The sequence below is a fragment of the Cupressus sempervirens genome, chromosome 3 (assembly GCF_028749045.1).
Source record: "Cupressus sempervirens isolate cs-2001-9-10 chromosome 3, ASM2874904v1, whole genome shotgun sequence".
Lineage (NCBI taxonomy): Eukaryota > Viridiplantae > Streptophyta > Pinopsida > Cupressales > Cupressaceae > Cupressus > Cupressus sempervirens.
Genome location: NC_143120.1, coordinates 404,708,558 through 404,733,293, shown reverse-complemented (window position 1 = coordinate 404,733,293; position 24,736 = coordinate 404,708,558). Strand labels below are relative to the sequence as shown.

The following is a 24,736-nucleotide window of genomic DNA, read 5'->3' as shown; positions in this document are numbered from 1 at the left end:
CATGTGGAATAAGAGAATAGGCTGGAAAATTCTGAACATCACAAAAGGGGTAAACGAATATGAGAAGTTAATTACATCATGTAGAAGTACATGAATGAAGATACTAGAAGAAGTTGTTGCCATCATTTCAGGAGGAGAACAAGTGACAAACCTTTAGCATCTTGATTGCCAGATTCTAGTAGACTTGTTCACAACTAGAGTCCATTCAGGGATTGACAAAAGAGTATCTGTTGCTGACTCTATGAAAAAGCTTACCATGGTTTTAGTAACTTTAGGATCTTGCAACATTTCAGTCTATCAACATGAACTAGATGAAATTCAGGACAAGTATGACACTGCACAGTTGCAGATGGATATTGTCTTCATTCCTAGCTACGAACCTATGCCAACAATTTTCAGCGCCTAAAGAGCCTTCAAGGGAAAATCAGCTCCTTCATAGTGGTATTTCAACATGTTTAAGTGCTTTAGTTTCTTTAGTGGCCTTGCACATTGTTTCATTTTTGATAATTTTGTCTTGTACTTAGTTTTTAGTCATTTTTAGTCATTTTCCTTATGATGGCTAATTTTAGGAAGGCCAACTAACTGCCTTTACGTAAAATCTTGAGGTTAATTAACCTCACCGAAAACACGTAAATGAATGTTAGTTATTAACCTTAAAAGAGGTAGTTACCTCAAGCTCAATTCTATATAAGGAAGTGTTAAAAGGACTTTTTGATACTTTATGAAGTTTGGAGCAGCCATGTTGTTGAAGAAGTATAGCTTCACTGAATGAATGCACAGTGACTTTGAACGTATTCATAAGTTATTTAGCTGTATTCATCATATGAGAATATAGTATTTATTTAGAATTTCTCTCCATTCCATGAAGACAAATTGTCATTAAATCTGATTTGTAAAACAAACATCTTTCTTTGGTATCTTTGAAATGCACTTTGTGATATAAAATAAGATATTATCATTGAATCTCTAAGTGCATAGTCAATTAGTTTCAATGGCGGAGTTTTAAAAAGTTCTCAACTTGAATTCTTGATAGTTGTTTGTATATTCGGATTCAAGAATCTTTGTAGAAAATCTTTACTTTTAAGTAAGTTTTTTTTTAAAATTCAAAAATCAAATTCAAATTTTATGAGGAAGCTGCCCCTCGAAATGCAGAGGAAGGTTGCATATCAAGGACCTATCTAGCTATTGAGAAGCAATTTGTCACATATGTTCCATTGAGCCAAAATATTAAATTTTTAAAAAGTGACAAATTTGTTTACCACCAAGATGCAAAAAGTATTCAAAGCATGTGTAATGAGTTGCTTCACAACTTCGAGTATGATCTTATCATTAAGGTAGCAGGACATTTTGGCGGAGCAGTGTACTTGAGGTTGGTATGGGATTTTGGTATTTGGTTTTGGCATGCAGGACCATTGCTGGAGGGAAAGCAATCTTGCGAACATAGGACCTCAATGTCTTTTCCCAATGATCATTTAGGTGTTGATTAGCCTATTTTTTTGTCATCCTGGTAGGCTGCTTTGGAGATATAAGGGATGAGAGGCTGACGTTGATGGAGAAATAAATGAATCATCTTGAGCCCATAAAATAATTTTATAAGGGAAAACTCACCATGGGTTATAAATAGACTTAATTTATGAAATAAAGTTAAAGGGACTATACTAAGAAGGTAATAAAATATGAAGTGACTTTATCATGAAGGCAAAGTTATTAAATGAATTTATTTTAATTATTAAACCTTCTAGATGTGGGACGAACCTCTTGGAGGAGGGAAATTTGTTTACATGAGATATGAGGTCCAAAGGTGGTTTAAAGAATCTATTCAATGTGGTTCCTTCATTCTCAAAGTATTATGATATGTTGATTTGGTACTTGATTTCTTCATTGTTGCTGGTTTGACTCTAGCAGCCATATGAGGACAAAACCCCTTGGATATTGGTAGGTTGGACAAAAACCCAACATTACTTGAGAGGCAGGCTCACTCATGGTTCATCCTTGAGGAGATTTGCATTGTTTTAAATAGGTTTTGGGGGAAAATTTATGCATGTTCTAGCATTGTGACAATAGTATATTTGATGCAACAAGCATATTGCATGTTTATATTAGAATCATAATCAATAGATTTGTATTTGTAATCACTTATATCCTTGGAAATCTATATTGTTTCCTTTGCATGCTCTTATTTTGCAATGAAATAAAGGTAAACATGGAAAAATTTTGAAAACCCAAATCAGAATTGAAACAATATCCTAGTTCGGGATATTGCAATTTGAAAATAATGCAATAAAAGTTTCGCATTTTAGTCTTCAATCTTCATCAACAATATCTAGATTATCATTGAAGTCAGTACTTGGTTCAATATGCATACTCAATTTTTAATCCCAATTCCTTGTAGTCCTCTTCCTTATGTGAACATAGGACTGTAATGCCTCCTTCCCAATGATCATTTAGGTGTAGATTAGCCTATTCTTTTGTCATCCCGGTAGGCTACTTGGGAGATATAAGGGGTTAGAGGTTGTCATATTCCCATTTTAAAATAGAATTTTAACAATAATTTGATAATACAATGTTATTAAATAAATAATAATAACAAAGTTAAATTAAAACTAATACTAAATTTAAAAATAATAAATAATTTTTAAATCTATATTAATGAAATAATATTTAGTATTTTAAATAAAAGAATGATAATATATATATATATCAGTAAACGGCCGAGGCCTTGAAATTTTATTATCATAAAAGAAAAAAGTAAAACAGCTGTCTCCGTTCAAATGAGCATTGGTAGGAAAGAACGAAGAAGAAAACCTCCAGTCTAGCCCAAGACAAGCATCCTATATTATTACATTTTAAAAGGGGCATACCCCAGTCATCAAATTACACAAAACTAGATAACCAATATCTATACAAAGGATAAGGAATGCATCCCCATTAATGACATAATACTGATATAATTGGGTAAGTCTTAGCAAAACACCGTAGGTACATCAATAAAGGCTCACCCTCTCCTTGATACCTCTCTTCTCGTCCTGATACTGATAGCCATCCTTTCTATATCTACTCCATAAACAAGGTTGGAGACATAAAATCCTTAAAATAATCAACCTATCTTTGTTAACGGATACCCTCATTTGAATGACAACCAAAGGCAAACTAAAGCATCTCTTACTTATACAGAAAAATAACGAAGAGGAAAGCAAACTATCCACATAACTTTCTATACTTAGCCTAATTTAATCCACATAAATCAAGATAATCAAAACCAGCAAACAACAACCTAATAATCTAAAATTAAGTTATACACTCTTCTAGCTAAGGATAGCATCACAGTAGCTAGCTATTAAAATAGAAGATAAAGTAAAATTATAGAGATTTAAACATATCAAGCCAAAGCCCCATTGATGCTCCAGTATCGTGATTAAGCTATCTAAACTTAATCTTACAGACTATAGCTAACTCAAACAAACGTATCAAATTACTCTTCAAGAAATCCTATCACCTCAAATTTATTATAATATATGATTAATGGAAAACTCTGCCCTTCGGACCAAGATTAATTAGATCAGTTAGGCAAGTTAAAAAAGACTTACTACTCCTGATGGACTAATCTACAACAGATCCTAGAAATAGTTAATAAGAAAGAATGAAGGCTCAATTGAGCTATAGAATTCAACTGTGCAGCCTATATAGAGACCCTCAAATAATAAGATTCACATGATTAAAGATGTCAAATACCATTGCTATCTACCTAAATAAACACTGAAGTCTAGATATAACACCTCCTCAAATGAGTAAACAAGAGCTCTAAGCAGAATTAAGGAAAACTGCGTACTTGCCTTGCATCCATATAATTGCAGTGAAATGTTAATAGTCTGTAAAACCAACATCCGAAAACGTGCCCTGCTTTAGCATCAAACATAAACATCATCTGCTAACCATTTACCATAACAATTACACTTAACCAAAAACCCAACACGAAAAAGGGGGTACATAACATAATATTTACCATTACTATTTATATAAAACCGTATAACCGGTTTGCTTTACACTGTCCAGAAGAAGTCACAGGATCTAGTATCTTCATGATAATAAAAAGAGCTATATACAACCTACCAGCTATGTTCTAACATATACATATACAATAATCTTCCGATACAAACCAAAACTAGGCATGAGGCTAAATAGAAAATGCCAGCCCTAGAAACATATAAACCGACTATTACAGACGATGAAATATTACCTAAACATATAAACATAGCTTATTTTTTGTATACCATTATAATATCGGAAATGTCATTAGGGTTCTCAACTTGATAATTAGGGGAAAATTCGAAATCAAATTTTGCCCTACTAGTCTTTTCCGCATTCGGCGTGCAAAAATCTAGGGCTTCTAGATCTTCAAAGGAAACCTCGGGCTGAATATAAGCATTAATTGCTTTCAGATAATTAACCAACCAGTCTTTACTTTTGTCCTCCACTATGCCCCTCCAGCGAAAAAGGAACTGAATATTGGCCTCCATTCTGGGCCATTCCCTGTAGAATGCGTAATTCTCTCGAACAATTAAGGACGGGCAGTGGAAAACGAACCTTAATTTTGGAGATCCTGGCGGGAATTCCATGTATTTTTTTGGCAGTGGTATCCTCAGTTTGTCGTCAATACTGCATATTGCTTGTTCTAGCCCTTTCCTCCATGTGGGGTCGAAGATGCTGCGGCAAAGACGAATAGTGTCCTCAGAGTTCACTTTTGCCCTTGTCAAACATCCGATGAATGAACCAATTATGTCACTGTTGGTTCTCCATGTAAACGAATAATCAAAGACCCCTACCCCAATTGCTTTGCTAACTGCAATTCTTGCCATGTCGTCCATAGGATGCAGTATCCGATTCAACGTTCCGGTTTGACATTCCCACAAAACGCCATTGTACGGGATTCAGTGGTATGGAATACATAAACATTCGAATCCATACTCACCAATCTTGATCGGCTAGTGTACAGGGAAAACGACTTCAATAAAAACGACAGGAGATCTCTCTAGAACCTAGCCTAGTATGATCTCATTCGGCTGACGATAGCCATCCTAGTCACGGGGAAAATCCCAAAAGCTATATTCAAATACCCATGACCTAGAGAACAAGTAACACTCAATGGGATGCCGCCATTACTAATGATGGCGAAACTGGAGGGAATTGATGGGTTTATATCCACATCATCGATTCCATCAAAATAGCATACTAAATCTATACCAAAGGGGACTCTCTACAAACTAAGACCGAACCCTAACCAACAACCTAAGATTATAAGGTAAGAACAAATATATCAAGAATATTAACACATCGTGGTAAGAGGGAAGAGCCTATAGGGCTAATCTCAGTAGGACGAGGTAAAGTAACCATCATTATATATCTGAAAATTTACCCTGTCTGCTCCTTTGTTGGCTAAACCATCCGCCTTTTGATTTCCTTCTCGAAAACTACGACATATTTGAACTTCCTCAAATTGATCTATAAGACCAAGAACTTCGCATAATTTTGAGTTCAAGACCCAATTGGGGGTAACACGCTTCCTAACCGTATTTAGGATTATCTGTGAATCACCTTCAATGATGACCCTATTCAAACCTAATTCATGACATAACCGCAAACCCTTGTCCAAAGCTTCTAGCTCTGCCAGGTTGTTAGAGGTAGGCATAATGGATGAGGCTTTCTTTGCTACCCACTTATCTTACATGGATGAGGCTTTCTTAAATACAAGAGATAATATTGTAAAAAGTACGTTAACTTTCTGAATAGAATTTAATAACAAATAATAGTAAACACAAATAAGTAAGTAAATAAATAATATAACATAGAATAATATGAATAAACTAAATTTAATGAAAAGTCAAGAGATATTTAACAAATAGACATGTCTGCTTAAAATTAAGATATAAAAGAGAGGAGAATTTATTTTAGAGAGCGGAAAAAGGAGGAAAAGTAGGAGTTCAAAAAGTAAAACTGGAAGAGGAAAGTAATATGAAGAAAATAGGGAAGTGACTTTTAGAAAAGGTATCAATGATATTGAATGGATGTGAGCCTTTGAAAGGATCATAATTATGAATAGTTGTGACTCTTCAAAAATATTGTAATTATAAAGTATTGAGACTTTTCCAAATGATTTTAGTTATGAAGCATTGTGACTTTTTGAAAGGATTATAGCTATGAAGTGTTGTGACTTTTCAAAAAAATTGTATTATGAAAGGTCATGACTCTTTGAAAAGAAGAAATGAATTTTTTTTTTTTTTTTAATCCTTTCCTTATAAGTAGAAAAGGAAGAATTTTAGAAAGTAAATATAGAGTTGAGATAATCTAGAAGGAATAATCCATTGAAGGACTGACTAAGGATAGAGCCACATGGACCAAGCCAAGAGGAAGGTAAGAAAGGTATGTCTATGGATTATATTTGTTTAATTATGTTTATGAATTTATTTATATTAATGAATCATACTTGTGGATAATTTATGCATATACATATGTATATGTAAAGGTGGAATTTGAAACGGATAACCACGTGACTTAATGTTTAATGGTTTAAGATCAAGATAGTCCCTTTTTAGATTTATAAATAATCTAAATAAATAATTTTAATGTTCATTAAAGGTTACTTGATCAATAAAATCTCTTACGTGGAGAAGATTTGATCATAATTTCTATAGTGGTTATATTAGAGATGGGTGTAACCTCCCATTTGGTTGACACGATGAAGTAGATCACAAAGTCTCAGTATCAGAGATAGGTATAACTACCCATTTGGCTGACACAATAGAGATGGACATATGGTATTGGTATTAGAGATGGATGAAATGCGCATTTGGCCAAACATGACCTAAAAGGATATGACCTCTATAATGTTGGTAGGTGAGAAATTCTATCTCCATCTGACCAACATGCTTGAGGAAATATAATGATAAGAATATTTTGATGGTGTTAACATATGCATGTGTGAGTCTTAAGGGGTGCACTCTAGAAAAGACGGTTGGATAACCAAGTGTTAGGAAACTCGATCTAGAGACGTTTTTAAGGTTTGGGTTTAGGCTAGAGGGTAGGAAAGCATACCAAGATTTGTTATTATTAAGATCCTAACTCCTATTTTTTCAGGTTTTGCCAACTCGAGTAGTAGGGACATTAGAGAGGTTGACGCTAATGGAGAAATAAATGAATAATCTTGAGCCCATAAAATAATTTTATAAGGGAAAACTCACTTTGGGTTATAAATAAAGTGACTTACCTTATGAAATAAAGTCAAAGGGACTATACTAAGAAGGTAATAACATATAAAGTGACTTTATCATGAAGGCAAAGTTATTAAACTAAGTTGTCGGTTAGGGTTTGGTTCCAAGTTTGAAGTTCGAGAACTGGTTCGCAAGTTCGTCAAAATTTTGGAAAGGGGTTTGGGTTCGTTAGTACAAAAACATGTAAAAATTATAAATAAATAAATAAATAAATAAATATATATAAAGCATGAGTTAAAATTAGAATGTAGCATAGTAGCATAAACACATTTAAACAACAAAAACTTTAAAACACCATAAACAGTTAAACTTGTAATCATAGTGATCATACCATCATATAGTAACATAGTTCAATCAACTTCAACATCAAAGATTCAAAACATTTAAAATATCAAGTATCATTGTTTCATTAGTGGAATGAAAGTCTATTAATATTCTTAATTCCAAGTTCTTCAATCTCATCTTATTTTATGTCCGCGGATGTCCTTTTATGCGGAGCAAATTTTGGAGATTTCTGGTGGAATTATTGTCCATCCTAGCTACCTTTCATGGCAGTGGTCTCATGCCCTGCAAATCTCTTTAGGTTCTTTTAGAGTTGGTTCTCACCATCTTCGGGCTCAGATTGATCATCATATTGCTAGTGGGGAGTGGATCTGTATGCTCTGTACTTTAGGGGAGGTGGAGAATGAGGCTCATTTCCTTTCTCGATGCCCTATTTATTATGAGATCAAAGGGAGATTCTTTTGTCTGTTCTGGGAGTGCTTCTTTCTATGACTTTTTCAGCTATTACAATTAGAGATGTCTTGCACTTTATCTTCGTGAGGCCACCATGCTCCGTGATAACACGATTCATGCACTACTTCCACACCGACACTCATCTACTCAGCTCATTATTGCCTTTTTTACACCATTATCCCCTTTGCGTGGTGTGAAAAGGCCTTCTAGCTCTATCCGATCTAACGGGCTTTTCAGATGTGTTAGATCTCGTTCCGGCTATTTGCACCAGCAACACTCCTCTATGAGTGGCCAGAGACAGCACAATGCCTCTACACATCGGCATGTGTATCATTCAGTGACTGATTTCTTTTCACCCAAGAAAGATTCCTAGCGCTTTCTCTGTCTCTGTTCTTTGTTGTTATTACTTTGTTTGTATTCGTTTATTTTCGGACACCTTTGTGTGCTCTTGCTGGTGTCAGCCTCACTAGTTGTAATCTCTTAGTCCCATAGACCTCTTTTTGGTCTTTTTTTGGACATTAATATCATTATCTTATCTTATTTTATCTTCATGTTCTTCTTCTTCTTCTTAATCCTCTTCTTCATCTTCTTCTCTGGTATTACTTGTGCTAAGGCCAATGGGATCAGCAGCAGAATCAACAATGTTATTGACATCAAAGTCATCAAAATCATCAATTGTAAGCCGAGTAGTGGAAGCATCCAAGTCCGCAATCTCTGCACCTACATCCCACTTCTTTGTCTCCCCTTCTTTGTATTCTTGACTCTTGTGCGAAAGAAGGCGCAAGTTGTTATGCACAAATACCAGGTTCTTTGTTTTCTTTGATTGCAACCTATTGCAGTTGACCGAGTGGATGCATGATAGATGCTCCAATTTCTTTTTGATGTAGAAGAGCTAGCAACCTATGAAGACAACATAGGGTAAGCAACTAAAAAAGAATTAATTCAATCTTATAAAAAAAATAAAATCACTTTCTAGTCATGATTCTTTTGAAGATAAAGTGAGCTAATTTTTTAAAAATAAAACTTACTTGTGATATAACTTTGATTGCAAGGGGCTGCAATGTTTGGAATTTTTGGCTACGGAGGTACGACCAACCATGAGCATCCTTCTTGAACCAATGACAAAGAGCATCATTACTTAGACCTCTAGCATTGACAAACTCTATGAACTCATCTATGATTATATCTCTCATATCATCATCAGGAAATATTCTTCTTAATGCTGCCTGGTAACTATCAGACACTTCCATATCTCTATATGGTGGCAACCTTCCTGGTAGACTACAATATTGTGAGCTATAGTATTTGGGGGTCAAGGCATAGGCAAGCAAATGTAATGGAGTGGTCATTTTGTTCCATCGTTCAAAAATAATTTTTTGCACTTGTTTGAACAAGGTCTCTTGCGGATCTTGCTCCTTCTCATATATAACTTGCTTGATCTTCTCACACATTGAGTCTATGCCATCATAGATCTCTCCAAGGCAAGGCCTCTCCATGTCAGTGTACCTAAGCATGCTCATAATGGGCTTGGTGATCTTAAGGAGATATTCAACACGTTCCCACCATGACTCAACCAATAGCCTATCCTTTATTTTGTTTGCCCTTTTAGTGTTCTTTTGCTTCCATACACCCCAATTTTGGCTGATTACCATACCTTGAAGTGCATCTTTCATTTGCACAAGTTTTCTTAAGATGATTATATGTGATGTAAAATGGGTCTCAGCAACCTGTGACATAAATTAGAGCAAAAAACAACTATTAGATACATATTTTAGAAAAGTATACACATTGCACAAGTAAAATATGAAAAATCAGAAATTGTCAAATAGTAAAAATTAAATTACTAACTTGAGTTCAAGTTCATTTACTTTCAATAGCTCCAATTGTGAGTGGTTTCTGAAAAGAGATTTGAGTCATGTGGTGGGTTGTGACAAACATTTGGATGTCCTCAGCATCTTCATGCACTGTTTTGATCCACTCAATTTGGTTCTCAATCTTTTCTAGCATAAGATTGAGTGAATGGACTACACAAGGTGTCCAAAAGATATGTTGATATCGTGATTCAACCAACAAACCAGCTGCTCTACAATTCTTTGCATTGTCAGTTATGACTTGGGCAACGTTTCTTGCACCCACTTGTTCAATGGCCTTAATTAGGATATCAACAATAAATGGCCCATCTTTTACTTTGCCCTCACAATCCACCACTTTCATAAACATTGCCCCTTTAGGGGACACTACAAGGACATTGATCAAGGGATGGTTCTTGGAATCTTTCTAGCCATTTGAAACAATTATCACCCTTGTCTCAACCCATGAGTCCCTTATGGGCTTCAATTGATTATTCAATTCGTTGGACCTCTTCATCTTACAAGGTAGTGCACACTTTCTCCCTGGGGTCACAATACCCTCTTGGAGCTTCATTGGCACCCCTCAACATGTCCTTCCAAAATGGAGAGTGAACAACATTAAAGGACAACCCATTTGCATATAGGCATCTTCCCACTTTGATGTCAGCAATTTCTCGTCTCTTATTTTGAAAAGCAGTTTCTAGTGGCCCCTTTCTTTTGTGTACAAGGGGGACAGATTCAGTGTCAATGTCCGCTGTGGTACTAAAGAAGGGATGGTGTTGTACTATAACATCTGGGGGGAGGGGGACTGCATTCCCTTTGCTCTTTTATTTTTGCTTTTATTGCTACTGAGTTTTGTTGCCCTGCGTCCTTCTCTCTCTTTTGCTGCCTCATGCTCTTCAATATATTTTAACACAGTTTCATTTGGTATAGGGGCACCTTTTCTGCCAGGGCATTTCTTGACTCTTCTTCTAGTGTGACCACATAAATGACCTACCACACGATAATAAGAACTATTTCTTTCTACACCACATCCTCAACATCTCCAACAAAATACACCACCTCTTGCAAGGGGTTTTTAAATGTCGACATACTTCCATAGAGGAGAATCAGAGTTGGGTTCCATTCTTTGTTTGGTGTTGCCTATTGATGAAGAGGTAGATGACATTCCTTTCCCTATAGCAAGAAATTAGATAAATGTTAATAATTTATATGCAATAAAATGACAAATTTTGGAAAAAATGGAAAAGAACATATGAAGATTGCAAGAGAAATGGAAAAATGAAAAAGAACTAGAACAAGAACAATAGCAAATGGAATAAGATCTTAGCTTTTCCAGCCATTGCAAGCTTGCAAATGTGTATGAATAATGCGCAAACACTTGAAGAACACCAACAAATCAATCTTCAAACTCCTTGCACAACCAGATGCTTGCTCAAAAACTTATGTGCTCTCCCTTAAGATAAAATAACCTATTTAGAAACATAAAATGACAATGAGAGGCTACACAAGCAATTCATAACAACTTCTAGGTTTTATGGATGCTAAAAAACAATTAAATCTTGCTCAAAAAACACTTTTCCAGCCATCCACGGTTCCCAGTTTGTTGCGGGTTCGAACATTTGGAGTTGGTTAGCTCGGGTTTGATCCCAGTTCGAACTTGATCAAACCAGTAGTGCAAAAATCGCACCCTGGTCGAACCAAGTTCAAACCAGACACGAACTTTGAACCAATTCAAACTTTCTTGGGTGTGGAGGGTGGGGTGGAGGTACCTGTGCAACTTAGGATTTTTTCTGAAAATATATACTTCTTTAAGATATTTTAAATTTTAGAACTTTCTAGGTTGTTGAGTTGAAAATTTTGGGCTTGGCAAGTACTCACCAAGTTTGAGTCTGAATCTATGAACTATGGTTGGCCATTCTCTTGGATAGAAGCATGAGAATTGGGAGGTTTGTCTGCCTAGGTTTTGGGGGCATTTCATGCAATATTTGGGTTAACTCATATTGTTTCATCCATGGCAAGTAATTTGGAGGTGGAGCAGGTAGGGTTTGGGGAAAATATGACATCATTTGGAAGTTGCTGCTTTCAGATATTTATCAGACTTAGTTACCACAGCAGCAAATGCGTATGTTTGTTTGGTCATTGTAAGTTGGTTCAGCCATTTGGAAAGTTTACTTGGTCCTTCACCTACAAACCCTTATGTCTTGGTTCGGTCCTTTTTGGGTTCAACTAGGTCCTTCCCATAGCTTATGGGTTCAGCTCAGATGAACCTAGTTGAATCTGAACAGAATTTCACCTCTAGATGTAACCGGCCAGCAAATTTGGATTTTTTTAATTTTTAATTTTTGACTTTTTATAGTAAGGTACCTACTTACACAGTGGCCAAAATGTTTTCAAAGTCATGGCATCAAGGAATAATCGCTCGATTGGTATGCTGCAAGTAAAATGGAAGGTATGATATCAATGAAACATGGGGACACGTCCCCTCCAAAAAATCCCAACATTTCCAAGATAGGGATGCGTCAGGGACGGGGGCGGGGCGCTGTTCAGACGTCTCCAATAGTGCCACCTATTTGTCACCATTCTAGCGGAGACATGGGGACGTCTCAGCATCCTCTGATGGGACAGGGGGATGAGAACGGGTCCCTCAACCCTTGCATGGAATGGATGGGTGTCTTCCATCCAACCAAAAACAAATAAAGCTTGTTTATATATATATATATTCTATTGGTTATATTGAATATCATATCATGCTGCTCAATTTAATCATCTTTATGATGAGATACATACTTTTGAATCTTTGATATCAATGACTATTATTTAATATTCATATAATAAAAGTTAGAACTCTTCCATTTGCTGATTCAAGTGTTCAAAATTTTTAATACTTATTGTTCAATGTTCAATGCAATTTTCAAGTATTTAAATTTTAGTAAATTAGTATTTTACATCTTTATGTCTTATATTGTTTATACATCTTTTCATAACTAGCATCTAAGTACCACATGTATAGTATATAGCATAGTTCCGAGAATCGCCATGAAATCGCTTGAATTGCCGGTTTGGTGATTCGATTCAGGTTGGGCGATTTTTTGAGTTGTGAATCGGTTCAGCCGATTTTTTCCCATGAATTGCTTGAATCGCTGATTCATGTGATTCATGGAAAAAATCGCCTGAATCGGCAGATTTTTTTTAATTTTTATTTTTATAAATTTAATTTTACAAAAAAAAAAACAAAAACTAAGAACCATAGTCACGCCTCTCACATAGTTGACTAAAATAGTAAATCATTCATCTCTAGTAAGGAATATAACTATCAATTTTCCACCCACCAAGGAAAGGATTCAAAATCTCCCCACAATGTCAGGATTTGACAACTCAGAGAGAGAAACATCCAAAGAATACATACTCTTATACATGTGCAACAAATACAATTGGGATAATTATATCAATGGTGTCATATAGAAGAACAATGAGGCAACATAGTTACGAATTCATATGGACCACTCGAACATTGGATATTCAATGATTTCAATCAAATAAGTCAATAACACCCTCCCATTCTTAGCAAATATAATACATCTGATTTATCCAATTACATAAGTCGGGCCTAGGACTGATATATTAATAATATAAGTTATATTCAATAAAGGGTGCATGAAATAAGTTTTAAATTGTTAAAATCTCTAAATTTAGAGGGTTTTTAAAAATTTGCCGATTCATAGTCGATTTGATTCTGATTCATGGCCGGTTCACGATTCGATTCGGCCTTGTTGATTCTGATCCGATTATGATTCCCGTTACTTTGGTATATAGTATATACCCCCCCCATCATCCCCCCACTATCCACCCTACCATTCCCAACTTGAGGTCCCTTTGTTCCCCTTGCTCAGAAACTTGTCTCCCCATTCGCTAGGGCAGTGCAACTATGTTTAATATAAATCATAAGCCCCTGCAAATTCCATTCTCAATCTCTAATGCTATCAAGTTTATAACCATGCATGGATCATGTTTATCATTGTTAAGGACTTTGGATTGTATCTACAAGAGTACCAAGTCATTGCCGTAGACACTTTATCAAGTGTGTAGGGGTAGTGATCAATAGACAATAGTGAGCAAGGGTTAGAACCATGTCAAAATCTTAGGGTCAACTCATTACTTTAAGGATACCTTAAGCCTTACCCAAATTCTTATCATGCTTAAATGTATTATGTGCTAAAAAATGAGTTGTCTTAATATGAGCAAATACCTTGTGAAATAGCACAAAACAAAGACAGCGTATAGATAAGCCATCTTGAGAGTCATAGTAAATTTCAAATGATAGTTGTATCAAAAGAGAGATCATAGTGTTCTATGAAGAGTGTCCTACGTATCAGAATGCTCTAAGAAGAGCCATGGATATGATAGTCGTCAAATTGTTTTATCTATAAAATGTCATTCACAGTCTATTGAGGCTACAGTCTGTAGAGCTCATAACACAAATGATTGTCATTTCAGGTAAACTCAAGTCATATGACCTACAGGAAGATAGTCATCCAATATTGATGATGATATTTTTGATGACCCATGTGATATTTGAACAATGATCAGTGATGGCTTATTATTGACACTTGACATTATTGATTTTGGACTTACAAAGTTTATTATATATTACATTCAAGTTTGACTAATATTTGACTATTAATATGGTGGTGTATTTTGAACTTGATTACTGTTGCAAATATGTTAATATTTCTGATTTGTATATGTTTTTGTATGGACGAACTTAAAAAGAACCCAACCTGCCTAAACATTTTTGCTCGATCCTGCAAACAAAATGCACAAACACAAATCCGAGTCCAAACTGGAACTGGCAACCTTGCCATCTAGGTATTGCAGCTTTCATTTATATATTGGTGTCCAAACTATGTATCAGTTCTGAAATTAATTGTGCTTGTGAGTATTTGAAGAAACAGATTTATCATATGTTCATAATTTGACTATTTGATTATATTCCTTCAAGTTATTCATAAATGCTCTGAAACCCTAAACCACAGAAAAAAGTAGGGCGCATATTAGAAGTTGAGACTTGGCTGAAAAGGAACCGCAGTTTTCAACCTTCAGCTTTTCAAGAGAAGTAGAGTGATCTGGCATTCTACTTCATAGTGGTTTTGCTAATTCCACCATCAACACATCAAGTGAATTTATGGTTATCTAGTCAGTTGTACTTAAATCCACACATATTTATAGAGACAAATGCTTGTGCCTGTCTTCCTTAAGGCTAAATGAAAGGCAATGTATTGTCCCTAGTCCAGTAAAATTATTCTTGGAATGAGGAATAACTTGTGAGCCTTTCATCTCGGAGGTCTTGGGTTCGATTTTACTCGAGCTTAACACATAATAATAATTAATCTCAACAAAATAATAATATTAATCTAGGCTTCGGCCCATTACCTATCAAATAAAGAAGAAAAATGCAACAGTCATTGTAACAGGGCCTCCATGATATGAAATCCTTAACTAGTTTCATGATAATCCTTTAGCCACATAGGAAGAAATAAAACTAATGGAGTACCTAAACACCATTTCTGTTTAGCCAAAATTTAAAAAGACTGAAAAATAAAAACTAATTAAATCCGTTGAATAAACTCCTACGAAATAAATGTAGTTTCAGGCTTCATGGTTATCTGCATTAATACTCAGGTCATGGACATTGGCTATGAAGGTTCTTGTTAATTTTTTTCTAAGTCATTAAACAAATATTTATCTCTTGACCCCGACCTTCACAAATTCAGAGCATTCTTTGCTACTCACTTCATAAGCAGCTTTTAGAATATATTTGTTTTTGATATTTTCTTTGTACTCTTTCATGACAGCTATTTAGAATGATCTTTTGAATATGTTTCTGCAAATTTTTTGCCATTTGTCCTTGTAGAAATGCCTTAGAGCCTACGTGATTAAAAATAATACTATTTGATGAAATACACGCAGACTTGTTTTTTCTTAGTTAAGATGCATCCCAATAATACATGTGCTAGCCTTGTTTCCATGAATGCATTCTTCATGTTATATACATTAAACATACAAGTCATGATAACACCTCTCTTGTTCATTTTAAGTACATAAGATCTTAGTGATTGATAAATATGTAATTTTCTGTTTCTAGTCGCAAAGAAGAAAAATGTATACAAATCATTAGAAACCTTGATCTAGCAACCTTGTGACTTGCTGCTAATATCACCTTGTATGTCGTATACTTAAGCAGGGGGTAAAATTGAAGGGTGCAAACTTGCAACATGCAAACCTTCAGAGAGCTTATCTACGCCACGTAGATCTACGTGATACAGTAAGAAAAAGCTTATCATGCTATATTGTTATATACTGTACAAACACTTATTACTTAAGCTAAATAAAATTTGTTTTTTTAATATAGATAATTGTTATACAGCAACTTTTTTTTAGACAACACAATTTAACTTATCCATTTAGTCTCATACATTAGACAACTGTCCATTATTTTAATGTAGATATTTGGAGTTGGAATATTTACTTCATGATATTGTGGGATCAGTAATTAGTTTACATATTCCATTGCTGAGTCGAACACAATCTTATTCAGTTGCTCATGTAAAATAGCTGAATGTTTGAATTTTCTAACACATTTTCTCAGGAACTACAAAATGTTTGTATAGAAATTAGTTGTTTCTATTTTTGTTAGTAATTTTTTTGTTGTAATCATGAAATGAAACAAGTAAAAAGTGAATGAAATAAAAAATAATAGAGGTGGCTAGCCTACATGGAAAGCAGCTCTAGAAGAGTAAGGTTGTTTCCTTCCCTTGCGCCTTTCTTCCCTTCAAAGAAAGCCTCAACTATCTTTCTCTTGTTGTTGTTTGGATGCGATTTCCTACGTGGAAAGTGGCTCTAGAAGAGTAAGGTTGTTTTCCTTCCCTTGCACTTTTCTTCCCTTCAAAGGTCAAAGAAAGCCTTAACTATCTTTCTCTTGTTGTTGTTTGGATGTGATTTTTGATGCAATTCCCCACAAAGTTTTATCTCACAAGTGTGATGGTTACACTATGGTATTGTGTGTCTCACTACCAATGTTCAAACTCCCAATGGATGTTATTAATGAGTGTTCATGGTGGGATGAGGTCCCCTATATGTGATCTCACCAGTTGATAGCTCTAGTCAAAAGTGTTAGCCCTTTATAGAAATAAAACAAATCAAAACAAAAACATGACACTTGTTTTTCCAGTTACCTTTCCCCTTTGGCTTTGGGTAACCTTGTTCCCATGTATTTGAAAAAGATGATGAACATTTCTTGCTCTATATATTAAAACAATGGGCTCGAGGACATGCTTCAATAGTGCTTTTAGGCTTTGCTATCAACATTGGTCTTTATCAAAGTTTGTAGACTAGGACTTGGTATGAACTCAACAAGGCTGCTACAACTCGAGACTCGACAAAACTTGACAAAGTGAAAAAACCTCATGAATTTAGAGATTATAAAGGTTCTAGAACTCGTTTCATGCATCCTTTATTGAATAAATCTTAAAGACTCAAATACATCATCAAATAGATGCTAATTTGATCACATACATTTGTATACATGGATCACATAAGTATAAATTTAAATTGTTGCTGAAGGAAATGGAAAACTCATATATATAAAATTATAAATATTGACAAATGTTTATAAAACTCATGTTATTCATATATCAAAACAAAAACAAGTCTATGGCTCAAACTCAGCTTTAGAGGAGCCTACATCACTCTTACAAAGGCATCTAAGGTAGGTTCTAGATGAATGGACAACCATGGTCTTTACCTGTGAGGTGCCACTCTAATGATCATTAGTTGTATTTGTGTCTGTATTTTGATTGTGCTTTGTTCTCCTCTTTTGCTATGGCTATAACCTCAACCTCTTTATCTGTCGGGTCAATTCCCTTGAGGTCCTCATTAGTAAAGATAGGACCACAAGACTCACTAATCTAGTCAAAACTCTAGATCAACCTCCTCTAGTGTGATTGGGTTCGAGTCATTTGCAAATCTTGTCTCATTCTAAGATGAAGGTTGCAATGAAAAAATATTATTAGATTATTGTAATGTTTCTTTAGTGGTCATCTTAGTATTTAGATTATTAGGCAGTTTCTATTTTCGTCTTTAGTTTACAGTTCTTTCTCTTAGAAACATTGTCTTTGCAAATGTTTATAAGGAACTTCTCCCTTGTCTAATACAACAATATCGATTTACCATAACATGGTATCAAATTGGGTAGATAGGGTTTCATCAAATTTGGTGATTTTTTTAAAATAAAAATTGTTGAAGGAATTTTATGAAAATTTGTGGTTCATCTTCGAAGATTTTTGCTGAAAATCGTGAGCTCATCAAGGGATTTGATCGTGAATTTTTTTTTTGAATAAAAGCTTATAATTATCCAGGGATGCATGTACTTGCACGTTTGCTGCATGTACTTGCATGTCGTTTTTGTGACTTGCATGTGTTGTTTTACCATGCGAAGTTGTGTTTCGCATGAAGGTTTCTTTTATGGTTTTTCATAATTTTTTCCCCTTCAAAAATTTCTGATGGATTTTCATAATTTTTTCCCTTAAAGCAAATTCTTAAGGGTTTTCATAATTTTTGCCTTCAAGGATTTTAATAATTTTTTCCTCAAAATATTATTTGTTGGGTTTTGATATTTTTTCCACAAAATTTATTTGTTAGGTTTTAATAATTCTTTTTCCCTTAAAAAATTATCTATTAGGTTTTACCGTTTTTCAAGCTTTTCGTTCTTTGATCAATATCTTAGATTTAGTTGTCCAGTTTTGATAAAATTTTCACCTCAAAAATTGTATCTAGTTTTTCCAAATTTTCTCCAAAAGTATTGTTGCTTTTTGCTGTCTTTTTTGAGTCTTAGTGCTCATCTACAATAGTTCTTGGTGAATCATCTTGCAATTTTTCGATGCATATTGCTCATTTGCAAAAGGGTTTGGCGGTTTTCCTCAAAATTGTGGTTTAAGTTTCAGCTCGCTGTCTTTGGCTACAGGGAATAATACCTTTGTTAACCAACAATAGATTGGACGATTTCTTGGTCAAAAGTATTTTGCAGATCCAAGAAGGGTCTCAGCAGCTGCAGAATGTTCGGAAGAATCTGTGACTTAAAGGCATGATAGTTAGATGATGACGATCAAGGGATGGTATAATATTGTAATGTTTCTTTAATGGTCATCTTTGTTAGTCTTAGTATATTAGGTAATTTCTTTTTTCATATTTAGTTCATAATTTTTTCTTTAGAAGCATCATGTTTGCAAATCTTTATAAGGAGTGCTCATTTGTTTAATGCAACAACATAGATTTGCCGTACAAGTATTGGATCATTCAACCTCTCCATGGATAGTCTATTGCATTTTCTCAAGTGAATGTGCTCAAACATGCTCCAGTTGTGCACACGACTCGAATTGTTGTATGTTTGGTTCAATATGTAGATGATAATTCTTTGGAGTTTTGATGTTTTAGGCCCAAACATTTGCCACCTTTTAGCTGAGATAAGAAAAATAAATCAATTGCATTTTGCATTATAAGACAAAATTATAAAATCAAATCATGCACTCAATGTATAATTTTGCTTGGCCACTATTCTATGTGAGTGGCTTTGCACATTTGACTATTGAACAATTATCAAATGCCTCTCATGGAGTGTAGTTTTGACATTAAAACCATTCTTTGATATCTGCTCTAACACCAAATTGAGCCCAAGCTATTCTATATGAGTGACTTTGCACATTTAACTATCGAACAACTCCCCTTGTGCATTATCAAATGCCTTCATCTCACGAAGTGTAGTTTTGACACCAAAATCAGTCTTAGACAACCGCTCTAGCACTGAATTGAGTCCAATAAGGAACTCATTCACCTTGAAATCAGGGTGGAAATGATATGCCAGATCGAGGTAATAAGAAACTACATGGATGGGCTTGTGAATTAGAGGTGCCACCTCCTATCAATTATCACCCAAATGAGACGATGCTTAGTATCATCTCCTCCATGTACAGATTTAGTGACCTCCTTGGGCCGTATCCATGCCTTCATATATGTAGCCCATAACAAGCTTCTCCCCATCAACAACTCATAGGAGAACTACTAGGGTCTAAGTGGCCAACAAATATTTCGAAATAGTAATAATTAAATGTAGATGAATACAAGCAAAATTGAAAGTTACAAACAAAAGAAAAATATTCATAGAAATCAAAAGTAAATACTAAAACATAATGTAGAATTTATAAGAAAACTACCTGCACGATCTATGCACAAGAGGTTAAAAAGCTTGGCTCACGAAAAATGCAATCTCCCACATCAATCTTTGCAATGGCATAGCTTGAGGAAGTCCATTCTTCACCAACAAAATGCACCTCAAAGTTAAAGTTTCCCTTGACTACATCAAAGATTGTAATGTGAAAATTTGAGGTGAATTTTGTGATACCAAGACGAGCCAACTCCTTCCTGGTATATTGCCTCATTACACTAAGGATTAATGCATGATTGTAGATTAACTTGCAAAGTGGCCTTATCAATGCATTTTTTGATCCATTTAAGCTTGCCAATATCCTTCACTACGAGGTCAAGGCAATGAGCCTCACATGGAGACTGAAAAGTGCTTGCATGTCTCCACTGATAGTCTACCTGAAGAAACATAACTTTCTTCATTGTGCATCAACACTTGAACTACATTTTCCCCCCACCACCTATGACTTCCTTAATAACCTCACGTAAGCATGTGACATTTTTGACATGCAAGGAAGCATCAATTGACTTAAGAAAAATGGTGGATCCTAAAAATAAGTATGTATGTTGATTGGTAATTAGGATGAGGATGAAATTTTATATATACGTGAATCGTACTGAGGAGGGATAAAAAGAAGACATAGGGATTAACATTAAAGTCTACGTGGATAGAAATAATACAAACGGTGGTCAAGAACATACATTAACGAAGGATGATATAGGCAACGATAGCTAATGAGATGAATGGTCATGGGATAGTCTGCAATAATAGAGGACACACATGGATATGATTAAATAGTGACCAATATTAACAAGAATGAAAAATCTATTAATTCCTACATGGCTCTGTGAAGCAATGCAATTATTATATACATTGCAAGCATTATAGGCATGCAGTCGGCAATTAGCAACATAAAATATAAAGCGAAATCAATTGTTACAACATAGCTTGTGAAACTTCATTGGTAGGATACGAAGAGTTGTGAGAGACAATCGAAGTATGAATATGAGGGTTTGCGTCTGATTCACCAAGAATATGAGGGTTTCCATCCTCAGATCCCAAATAGAAGCTGAAGCTTCCCAAATCTTGCCAAGAGATATTTGAAATTAAATCCTAAATACAATCTTAACCAAAATGAACTCCCTCTTCTTTTAAGAACCCAACCCGTGTCTCTTCAAGTTCCCTATTTTTGTCTTTGTCCTTTTGCCAATTTGTTGCTTAACACCTTTTTTAATATTAAGTTGATTTAAATTATTTTGCATTAAGTCTTCCATATGTCAATATTAATATAAAAATGGGTTGGTCTATTAATTCTCTAATATCCCGAAAAAGGTGACATCATAATCCTCCTTCCTTGAGATTGCTTGCCCTTAAGCAATCACGAGTCTATGAACCAAAACCAGGATCCCATATCTATTTCCTAGCATCTCTATTGCCCATACTAGTAACTTTGTAGTCAAGACATGCCATCATGTGGTACCAAAAATAAGAACGTGGTTCATCTATCAATCTGATCCTTGGATCCCACATCATCCCAAGAAATACTATTGCTTCGATGTGCTATGCTACTCTAATCCCAACTGTTCCTTGTGTCAAGCTGTGAACCCACTCATTTTGATCCTCGAAAAGAAGAGTTCTCATCCTGTCAACACCTGGATCCCAAACAAGTTTATCCATCCAATCTTGCGAGTAGAAATGATGGTCCACCCATCCACTGTCCCCCCTTTCACAAGTATAACACTCTACCCATGTCAACGATACCTCCAATATGTATGGAAGCCAACTTATAAGACCACCACAAGCTATTGCTATAACTTGGATCAAGAATTAGAATGTTACCCATGTTGTCACCGTGTCCTTGTACCTAAAGGGAAATCATCTCATAGGGCATGTGCCTCAAGATGAGATCAATTTGCAACTCACTATATTCTAGAGGTTGAGCCCAATTTGATAATATAATAGCAGACCAATCGGGGCAACCACTGCCAATGGGGATATGCATATAAATAAAATCAGTGATTAGTAAGGAGGCGGTTGCCATATCATAAGAACTTGGTGGCAAAACAATAGGTGAGTTGTAGGATCCTTTATCTCTTGGTTGACTATGAATACCATCAGCCAAATCACTACATTAATAAAAAGATCATCGTTAAGTGAAAATTTTGAATTGTTTTCACTTGGTTCATTTCTATCCACGTGGCATGGTGAAGATCTAAGTCACACGGTTTGCCAAATTTTCCGCTTTAGGTTCGGAATTCAGTGAACCCATAAAACATGAAAACTATTCGTTAAAATTCGTTATGAAATTTTCCCGATAGTAGTTTGGTGTCATTTTTTTTGGAAACACTGGCGAAAAAAAACCTAACAAATGAACCTCCATTAGATGAAAATGCATTAATTTTAGAAGGCGTTTGACATTTGCATCTCACATCCTTGTTTGTCGTCTTTGTTGGTTGTTTGTGCATAGTTTGTTGTTCGTTTGTTTGTGAATCTCAGATCGCTGGTCATTACCATCGAGAACGGCCATTAGCAAATTCCCACTAGGAATCTTCCATTTCATTTATAGGTTCATTAGTATATATTATATGGATGTTTATTAGGTCTTGATAATTTAAATTATATGTATGTTTATCAAAAATATAAATATTAATAAGTATATTTATTATATTCAAGTTTTTCCTAAATCTATTGGGTCTGTTTATTTATCATATTTATTAATTTATTATTTAGTATTATTTTAAATGAAATAATAGGTATAATAATTATGTTTATTTATAGAATAATTTAAATAATAAGTATATTTTTTGTTAGAAAAATACTTTAGCATTTGATGTATATTTTATTTATTTATAGTTCTAAAATATCAATAGTTGGTATGCTTATTTATTATTATTAATTTATTATTTATTTTTTATATTTTTAAAACTTGTATAAAACGAATTTAATTTCGATTTTTTTGGACCTTGCCAAACTTCATCCGAACTTCATAGTTGTCGAACTTGAACTCGAAGTTTGTGACTTAGGTGAAGATATTACAACCGCTGTCATAAAAATCATTGTTCTCATGGCTGTCTTCATGCTGGTCCTTATAGTCTTAGTCATCATAATGAATCTCATATAGATAAAGTGACATGTATATATTGTGCTCTCCTTTCTCACCAAGGGTACGCATGCCTTCTATTCTTTCTATAAACTCCTTAGCCTTAGCTTCTTGATCATCATCTTGGTGAGTAGCTGTACTAGAAATCTGATTTTCAGCTCGATGTAATGAGTATTCTGTCATACTTAGTTGGAGACATAACTCATCTATCTTATTCTCTTTATCTTCTGCATGTTGATGGCTATATCCCTGTCTTTGAGCAACTTAAAGTAATTTGACTTCATTCTTTCCAATGCCCTCTCAAGAGTGTAAATGTATGCACTATTGACTTCATTCGTTATTTTCATCTCCTTTTCAACATTACTAACCTCCCACAGGGTTTCTTCAATGTTTTTATGGGTGTTTTCAAAGTGCACTAAGGCTGGAATGACCATATCATTTGATACTTTCAGCTTATCCTCTAAATTATATGCTCCAAAATCATCAGCTTGAAATGGAATTTCTGTTTGGTCCTTCAAATCAACCTTTATAGTAACATCACCTTGCTCTAGTTCTTGAATACTAGACTCATTTTTAGCCGCACCATTTTCAAAACTGTCCTCTATCTTCAAATGTATTGTCTCATCAGTTATTATGCTATGGATTTTGAATAGTTCACCCTCATGGAGAAGTTCATCCTCATCTTTGGACATATCTTGTAGATATACATTTTCATGAAAATGTTTGTCAACAATCACTTCCAAATCACCAAATAAAATGCTAGTACAAATTTTACCATCATCTTTGGTGGGTTCCCTCTCATGGTCTTCATTATATTAAAGTTGGACTAATGAATCCTCAACTTCCTCAATGCGGATTTGCACTTCTTGAGCTAACTCATCCTGCTTGTTATCCCCACAAGTGTGACCTAGTGGCCAAAATGCTTGCAAGTAAAACAGATCTTGTCTTTCCTCATTTGGTTCTTCACGATTTCTTATGATCCTACAAGCTGTAATTCCCTTGCATTTATTTCTTCTTTAGCCCACTGTTGTTGGTACTTCTCAATTTTCGGCTTACGTTGCTTCAGCACCTTGTTGACCAACTTGCAAAGTTTCTTGTTCTTGCTTTGAAATTGCTAACAACATATGCCTAAGAGGCTGGAAAGGAATTTCACTCTTGTTTATGGTCAAAACCATAATAGCTTCCATAGCTGCAAAAATATTTGCATGGTGCTCTTTCCTAGTTGTGCTCAAGAAATGGTGAAACATGGTATGAATTAAATAATATAGTCCCATTTCAAGCATAAGATTGCATGATTTGATTTCTGCAAATGACTTGAGGATGGTAGCTCTTCTAGGGAATTGACAATTACTATTGTCACTGAGATGTTGAAACTATCAACAATAAGTTGAACTACGTCCTTCATGATGACTTCTTCATAGGGCTCTTGCGGTGCTGAAATTCTAATGACCTTGATCAACCAAGAACTAGCCAGTAGCCTTATCTTGCCTTTTGAGTGCTTCAGCCACTTGGAAGGATTCAATGTAAA

The 24,736-nt window shown here is 34.8% G+C and overlaps 1 protein-coding gene across 3 annotated transcripts in view; it reads left to right on the top strand.

Moving 5' to 3' along the window:
• Positions 1 to 24,736, top strand: part of FIP2 (potassium channel tetramerization domain-containing protein / pentapeptide repeat-containing protein) — a 165,635-nt gene that overhangs the window by 110,779 nt on the left and 30,120 nt on the right. For all 3 annotated transcript variants that reach the window (XM_089820055.1, XM_089820053.1, XM_089820054.1), the window contains one exon: positions 16,095 to 16,175. In XM_089820055.1, the coding sequence (XP_089676181.1) occupies positions 16,095 to 16,175 (81 nt within the window). The remainder of the gene's footprint in view (positions 1 to 16,094; positions 16,176 to 24,736) is intronic.